Raw genomic sequence first — 8,724 nt, 5'->3', positions numbered from 1 at the left:
GTAAATCCTGCACCTAGCATAGTTCTCTGCCTCAGGGACGGTGTTTCACCATCGCCACAGCTCCAGCCAGAAAGCTGTGTAAGGGACAGCTTGGCCAAGTCCTCTGAAGGCTGGAAGATGTGAGCTAACTCACATCCCGTCGCTACGGGAAAAGTGTTCTATCCCTTCCCCTATTTTATATTAAAGGTGTCACCACTCCTGCTACCATTGTCAGGTTTTTAATTTAAATCTCCAGAAGGTTGAGGTGGAGACCTAAACCCAGGACAGGATTTCACGCTCCGAGTACCAGTCCTACGTGGACACCTACCACAGACCATGTGTGGCCCTCGGCGCTGCTCCTTCCTCCGGGCCTTGGCTGCGGCAGCGCCTGCAGGGCCTGTTTCTGAGCCCCCCAGTTCTCTCCCCTACCTCCTGGAGCCGGGTGCTGAACTTGCCACGTCCTGGAGGTGCAGGTATGTCCTAAACACTGCAGAGACAGCGAAACAGAGCAGCACCACAGGTCCAGTACCTATTTTAACAATAATCACATGGTAGGGAGCCTGAAGCAGCAAGGTGTAGGAGTTAAATTTTGCATGCTCTGATACATGGCTGTAGAGTTTAATGTGCTACTTTCTTAAGATAGTTTGAGGAATGAAGTAATTGCTTGATCTGATGAAGTAGCAGCATCAAGAAATAAATTATCAATAATCTGTAAGTGGCTGTTGAATGGGATCTCTCGTCTTGTTAACCTCAAGCTACCTTGAAAAATTTTAAAGGAAAAAAAAAAAGCATTAAATATTTTTCTGGGGCTTTGGAAAGTGTTTGTGCCTAGGTTTTCTATTTATAGATCTATTACTGAACAGATACTTTGCAAGGATACTGGAAGATAATGTCTTCTTAAGAGGGGGAGGCCTTTCCCCACAGACTGGGTTTGTACCTCACGAGTTTGTTTCATTTTCCAGAGTTCAACTATGAAAACCTCAGAATCTCAACCGAGATTCACTGTCTCCATTTGCCTGGCGGCAGGGGAACCACAACACGTTCCGAGATTAAGAGGTCCAAGGTGCCTCTTAGGTGTATGACACTGGGTATCAAAAGCCTCATGCGTAACAGCTCATGGAATTTTAGCATCATCGTAACTATATGGCATTAATGACGCCACTTGGTTCTCAAACATTATTTTTCATCCACAGAAGCAGGAGTGAACATTTATAGTCCTTTCATTGACCTATAAACATTTTAATGTTTTAAATTGGACCGCATGAAAAGGGATCTACTTATTTTGGAAGCGTCTGTAAATCTTAAAGAAATAAAGCAAAAAACCAACCCCAACTCAAAACAGCAGAACCGTGCCGTAGTCTAACTGTTCACCCCCCGCCCACCCGAAATACCCCATAGAAACGCTGCCAAGAAATTACAATCGAATACGTAAGCCCTCTGAAGATCCGAGACATTCCTGTCCCTGCCTGGAGCTGCGGAGCATGATGTGGCATTTAACTGTCTTTCAGAGTTCTCAAGTTAAAGCTGTGCTGATAAAATGCCACGCTGATCCCCTCCCACATGAAAGTCAAGCTGCGTTTTGGATCCAAATGTTCTTATCCCACTCTTACCCAAGGAGTAGCTTACACCCAACAGGTACATGACAAGGCAGCAGTTGAGAGACTCAACAACGGGCATTGAGGATTCAGTATGCAACGTCCTACCGATTTCCATACTAAGCATGCTCCGCTTGCCCATAAAACCAGCAGTTCTGAAAAAGTCTCTTCTCAGATCTTCCCATCTTATTCCTGCCAGGAACAGGAGATTTGGAAAGACAAGTAACACGTTTGGGTGCAGCTACTCCTTTCACACCCAGATCATGACCTCACTGAAGCACTCGGTGTATTTGCTACGGAGAGCGTAAGGTGGTTCACAGCTCATCTTCCAACATGGCAAAAGAAGGAAGGAGCAATTTCACACTGCTGGCAGTTACTGGAAATAATACCATGCACAAACTGCCCATATATAGAAACATTAGATTGGCACTTTGGGGTGCCGAGTTTCATGGGACAGTTGAACGAAAATTTGTAACCTCTGTCCTCCTGAAATGTTGTCTGTGTTTTGTGGAACACTAATACATCTCCGGTTACATGAAGCGCTGAAAACCAGGAACAATGTAGGGCAAAGTTAGCCAGGTAAAAACAGGGCCTGTTAAGCGGGAAGCTACCTTAAGTACTTAATCTACCGTCTCACAGCATGACCTGTATTTTTTCCACTGAACCTTCCAAAAAAGCAAAGGGTTTTGTTTCATGACTAAGTTCATACATGATCTTGGACTAACATCACAGTTACGTTCCAGTGGTGTATTTTCAAGGATAATTGAACATTCATGGATATTTATGGGTAAATTGAGCAGACACACAAACCCCTCCTGAGGCTGATTTTTGGTGAATTTCTGGAAAGCTCCTGGACACTCTATTTCTAAGAAGTGCTAAACCACTGATACTTTCTGGACAGTGCAGGACCACAGAACCAATGCAATGCTAATCCTGCATTCACACAATGCTGAAGTCTGTACACCTTTAGACTATTTTGCTACCTGCAGTAATTATTGCGCTTTTATAAAGGGCAAACAACAAGTATTTTAGTATGAGAACTGTTCAAGTAAGTTTTAATAGAGTGCACCAGTGAATCAAGATGACTTGCATCAGATTTTGTTTCAATGAACATCAGATAAAAAAAGAAAAGGGGCTACAGTTCTTTCTTTCCAAACACCACCCTTTTTCTAAGGCAACAATACACGTCCATTTCCGAACATAACTGTTACATAGGAAAGCTACATCACAGTACAGTATGTAAAGTCCACCTCGGTCAAGAAGCCATTAGAGAATGGCACATTTACTACACTTACAGCCTTCTAACTTAGGGTTACAGAGTTTACCACAGCTTTTTTTTTAGTTTTTATTTTTTAAAGTGACAATTTCTTAATGAACTTTCTATTCTTCACAAGAGTGTGCAGATGGGGCCCATATGTTGATATTACAGTAATTACGACATTAAATAACATTGCACAACCAACCTCTATGGTTAATTCAGTACAAAATAACAAGTATTAAAATGTACCAGTACTAGTGGTTTTACATAGTTTATAATCATTAATTATGAAGGAAAAAAATGTGGGGTTGTTTTTTTTTTTTTTTCTTTTCTGTAGGCAAGTGCCTAATTACAAAGCTGCACATTACAGGCATAATGATGTGGAATAAATACAAGAAATCTGGTAAAATATTAAACACAAACAGGTTACATGGGAACAAACTGTACAACCACGAAAGCATAAATCAACAATTTATCATTATAAACAATGTATGTTTAGCTGTAAAATATTACGTGGAATTGCATGTACTCTTTGGGGGCACATGTTCCAAAAGCCAAGCTAATTCCTGAGGTGGTATTATTAACTTATACAATTGGTCAACACTTCAGATTATCTTGTGCTATTAAACAGTCCCAATATTAATGTATTTCCGTAAAATGGAATTTATAGTATTCTGAAGGCAGCAAACAAGTGATATTTTACACCATGATACTCAAATGAAATAATTATGGTTCTCCATTTTGGTGCTACATTTGTTAATGGGCCATGGGAGTAAGCACTGTAATTTGCAGACAGAACATCACGTACGCCTGGTTTCTGTTCCCCCACAGCTCTGAGCTGGCCTAAGGCAGAACAAAGTTTTTAAACTGTAAGTGCCAACACTGTAAACATGTATTTTTTTTTTTTCCCCAACTAAACACTGTCCAATAACAAGGATAAGAGCCAAAGATAAGCAGGAACAGTCTCGTGTAGAACAAAAGCCGATTATTCACCGACTTTTGGTTCAAATCATGAACAATCTTTAAATAATTAAAAATGGTCATGCTACAGTTGTGAAAACTATTTTTGTGCATTTGACTCAGGACACAAGTTTTTTTAAAAACACATGATAGAGGTAAGACTTATAAAAACCACCAAAAATGTAAATGATAGGGAAAAACTTTTCCAACTGAAAGCATCAAACATACATTTCTGTGCAGAAATCTAGACAACTATACAAGATCTGAATTTAAGCAGTCATCTTTTTATTATACAACTCTATGAACATAAAATGAACAGAATGCTCTATATACTTACCTGTACATGTGAACATAACTTCTTTAGCTACAGTTATTTAATATAGGTCATACTGGATTTAACTTTACAATTCTGAATAACTATGTATAACCTTATTGCAATAAGGGCAATTTCTACATGGGGAGTTTCACAGGCCAATCACGTTAGGCGTAACCAGTACATTCAAAGTGTAGATCATGTATGAATCTTCCCTGATCCCAAAAAATTTAGGTTCTCTTTACAGCTTAAGCTCGTTTGCTATCTTGGATGCAATGTTCTTAAATGCGATAGAAGTCCCAGATATTCTCTTGAAACGAACTCCATTGAGCGACAATCGTGGCAGTTTGCAGACTTCCATCTCCCACTGAACAAGGCTATCTTGTCGTGCATCGCCGTGAACACAGAAGAGCAAAAACCTCTCTTTTTGTTCGTAATCACAGTTATTAGCGTCTAACACTTTACGAATTTCTCTCATCATATCGTTTGGGTCCATAGAACTAGTGGTCTTCATACTCCACGTGAACCGCAAGGAGCGTGGCTTCGAATCTTTGCTATCCTCCTTCTCTCTGTCTTTTGGCTCCCCAGAAGCACTCCTGGAAGAAGTGACATACAGAACAGTCAAAAATAAAAGCAGTATAGCCAAGAGACAGAAGAGAAATACAGTTCTAGAACAGGGGTTTCCAAACTGCAACTGACACACCACTAGTCACACGCAAGCTAATTCAAAGAGTTAGATGAATACTGCTGAACAGTTGTGCACCATCTCCTACACTCATGCGTGCTTTGGCACAGCACTGGGAGCTGCTACCCGCACTGCTGCAGCTCCCAGTGGTGGCACAAAGGAAAGCAAGTTTGGAAACCCCTGCTCTAAAACGTCCTGATGACAACATGTGCAATGGCAACTGCAGCAAACACACGTTACTCCATACTGCTCCAAAGAAAGTGGAATCTATGTAAAAGCATGACTGAAGTTCTGCTGATTTCATGATTTGGAGCATGCCATACACCAACAAAACTGAAGTTGAGGGACATAATCCTGAAGCATAAATCATACTGTAAAAGCAGCAGAGGAAGAAACCCCACCCTGCGATTCACAAGTCTTCAGTTAATTCCCTCCCCTCTTTTCCACCTTTCCCCCCTTTTGCATTTATTGTGTATTTTTGACCTCTCTCTGTGTAAAAAGAGCTTATAATAATGTGCTTTATTTTAACTGATGAAGCAGAATTTTGTGCTGTAATTTGGTCATAAACAGCTTGTTTGTCAACCAGTTGAGTACACAGCCAGCAGCTTTTTCACAGAAGAAACAGTGACATGTAAATACAAAATATTTCAGTTGATAAAATGACTTGGACAAAATTTCAAGGAGTAGTTTCCAATGAATGTTCTTACTCTGACACTTCCCTACCGAACAGATTACTTACTCCATTGTAGAAAGCATTTTGAGAAACAGCACTAATTATTTTAAAGTATTCCACAGCCAACTACTTCTGTTCTTGTCCCAGGTACTTAAGATGCCTGATGCCTCCCCATCCACCACTGGGGAAAGGTGCTGTTCTCATTTTGAGAGTCTATAAACTGTCACTTTTCAGAGAGGAGTCAAAACAAGCATTTTTAATTTAACTTTCAGTGTGATCCCCAGAGAACCACATTGATATTAAGGGGTAGAGCATGGCAGGGATAAGATCTCAAACGACTTTTAGCCCAAAACAGACACTGTAGGATGACAAAAAGTAGAAGAAGCTAGAGAATGAAAGCAAGAGCTGAAAGCAACTTCACACTTCATTTCATTTGCACGTTTGATTAATCTCTTTTCCCTTTCCACGTCAAGAATTCGACAGCTAATAGACTTTGAATTGAAAAGGGCTAATGTAGATAAAATGCATTGTGTATTAAACAATGTATCCTGTTAAGAATGTGCTGCTTTTTTTTTAAATAAAGGCTTTCTGTTTTGAAAACTAAGCCGATACTTTCTGTACGCGACCAGTTTAGAATGCAAACTACAATGCCTGTTCATTAGAGAGCATAAAAATAAAAAGTTATGCACTGTGCTAAGCACACCAAAAATGCAGAACCAAATGCTGAAACATGGCAAAAGAGCAGATAAACTGGAAAATGAGCATATGAAGGAATGCTTTATTACTAACAAAGCATCTATAGATTTGTGTACAGCAATTGCCATACAAATTCAGTATTTGGCAGTCACCACCCTTTTTGTCCGAATGTCACTTATTTTATTTCTCAGTGCAAAGTGACATTCATTTCTCAGGGACTATAAGGTGTTTACTTCTGGCCAACAGCAGCTTTAGTAATGAACACAGTATGTAACTATAGTAAAAGTTTAATATATACGTATATACACACAGACACACACGAAGTATACTGAATATTTTCCACTGAAACCGAAAGTAAACACCATTAAATATTGATAAGCCAAAACATGATTTTAAGCGCCTAAATGATTGGTGCCTAAATAAACTCCTACAGGGGGCTTTATTATTCAAAGGAATATGCTTAAATAAAGTTTTATATTAAATACTTCGCAAGAAAGCAAAAATGAGGTATAAAGGGCCTCATGAAAACCCCCTCCCCCCAAATAAAAAACATTTTTAAAATGCAGATTACTTAAGCACTATTCTGTTTTACATCCTGATTAAAAATCTTTAAGAAATCACTTAAACCTTGATGCGAAAGACCTAGGAGCGAAGTATTAATAGTGGCTCCTCACCTTGAGGTGTCAGTTCTGCCACTGGCTTCGCCTTCACTTGGATCCCTCAAAACAAAGTTAAGGTTGAGATTCAATGATAAAGGTGAAAAATAAAAGTTAAGAAAACCTATATCTAGAACAATGTTAAATAGCTACCGAACAAAAAAATAAAAATAAATCAGTAATGTCAAGCCTTATACTGTTTAATAGTATTTTTTTCACAGCTGTAATTTTAATTTCTCTTTATGATACCTTAACTTCTTTCAGCTCTGACATGTAATTGTTTAGTGTTTTTTTTAAATTGATGGTAAAATTAACATGTTGTTCTCAACCTACTGCAGACAGAGCAATGGCCACATGTAATTTCAGCAAGCACAGAGGAGTAGTTGATCAAGGTGGTCCAGGGGGGCTCCACTCTGCACCCTTCCGTGCCAGGCCTTTAGACCTCAGTCCTTAAAGCACTTAGGTACATGCCCATCCTTAAGCACACTCAAGTAATTAAAAATAAGACGTGCCTAAGAGTTTGCGAGACAAAATGTTTGGAGCCCAGTTCAGAAAGGTTACTTCAACATCTGCTTAACTTTAAGCAAATCAGCTGTTACATTGACTTTGGTAAGATTACCGGTGAGCTTGAGGTTAAATATATCTTTTTTTATCTTGTTGAATTAGAGCTGTACTTTACCAAGGAACTGTTTTTTGTATTATGCCTTTTTAGTCTGAAGCAACTTGAAAAACATCCATAGATTGTATAAGCCACCTAGGTACGTTCCTAGTGCTGCTGTACAAACATTTTAGCACCTAATTTCAATTAGCTAATTAATTTAATACCTTCAAAACACAAATACTTTAGTAATTAACAGAGAAGTATCATTTGACATAAACCATTGATACGAAATACTTCAATACCCTATTCATTAAGCATTCTCATTATGCATTTATTTTATATACTTACCCAAAAAGGCATTTACCTTTGCCAAAAGATAGTAAAAAAAGTCTTTCATGACACCTTCTAATCAAAGTATGCTTTAAGCCATTATTTCCTGAACAGTACAGAAGTTAAAAGGCATGCAGTTATGTGATCCAACTAAAAGAACACCAACCCTCCCTCATATAATCCCAGCCACTAAAGTCTCAAACAACCCAAAGTTAAAAAAACAAAACCAAGAAACCCCCATGCGACCACCAGCAACAAACCAAACAAAAACCCTACAAGGCCTTCAGTATAGGAAGATGTATTTTTAGCAGTATAAAACATAATAGGAAATTGTATAAAAATGTTCTATAGTAAAGATCATTTTAAAAAACATCAATTTACAATGTTAATTCTAAACACATAGTTTACAATATTACTTTAATATTGTAGTTTAACATAATGAAAATAATAATTCTTTGCTCTGACTCTTCAAAAAAATTCAAGATACCATTCCTTGCAAATAATAATGAGCTATAACGCAAAAAACCCAGCCTCTGCTCTTGAAATTGCTTAGTTACTTAACAGAAAATACCTTTCTTCCCATTTGGAAATCTACACTGACAACACAGTTGACTAATTTCCCTGTAACTTTTTTTTTTATTTTTGAAACCAGAGAACAAACTCTCTTCCCCCAACTATGTAAGTGCTGGTGATACCAATAATGGAGGATCATAGTCCTGTATCTTCAGGTTTCTGAAAAAAGAAAATCATTCACATACTTTTTTTTTTTTAGGTCATCATAGGAGGTATTATTACTTAGACACACACTGATGCACTATCAGCTCACCAGGTTAAATCGATTTTATGAGGAACATCACTGCATTTCTAGCTTTCTCTCTTCTTTTCCCTTGTAATATCACCTTATCCAATTCATGGTATTTTACTTACAAATTTGCAACAACTAGCTCAACCTAGCTTTGACTTTATCTTCCCCTCTCC

General features: G+C 38.3%; 1 protein-coding gene across 1 annotated transcript in view; it reads right to left on the bottom strand.

Moving 5' to 3' along the window:
• Window positions 1-3,743: 3,743 nt before the first annotated feature.
• The window catches only part of MARK1 (MAP/microtubule affinity-regulating kinase 1), a 37,020-nt gene continuing 32,039 nt past the window's right edge, over window positions 3,744-8,724 (bottom strand). Inside the window, exons 16-17 of the mRNA XM_009582390.1 lie at window positions 6,834-6,878; window positions 3,744-4,701 (exon numbers count right to left, since the gene is read on the bottom strand). Of these exons, the coding sequence (XP_009580685.1) occupies window positions 4,347-4,701; window positions 6,834-6,878 (400 nt within the window). The 3' untranslated portion in view covers window positions 3,744-4,346. The remainder of the gene's footprint in view (window positions 4,702-6,833; window positions 6,879-8,724) is intronic.

The sequence above is a fragment of the Fulmarus glacialis genome, unplaced genomic scaffold (assembly GCF_000690835.1).
Source record: "Fulmarus glacialis isolate BGI_N327 unplaced genomic scaffold, ASM69083v1 scaffold12317, whole genome shotgun sequence".
Classification (NCBI taxonomy): Eukaryota; Metazoa; Chordata; class Aves; order Procellariiformes; family Procellariidae; genus Fulmarus; species Fulmarus glacialis.
The sequence above is the reverse complement of the archived record's forward strand: the minus strand, read 5'-3'. Positions and strand labels throughout refer to the sequence as shown.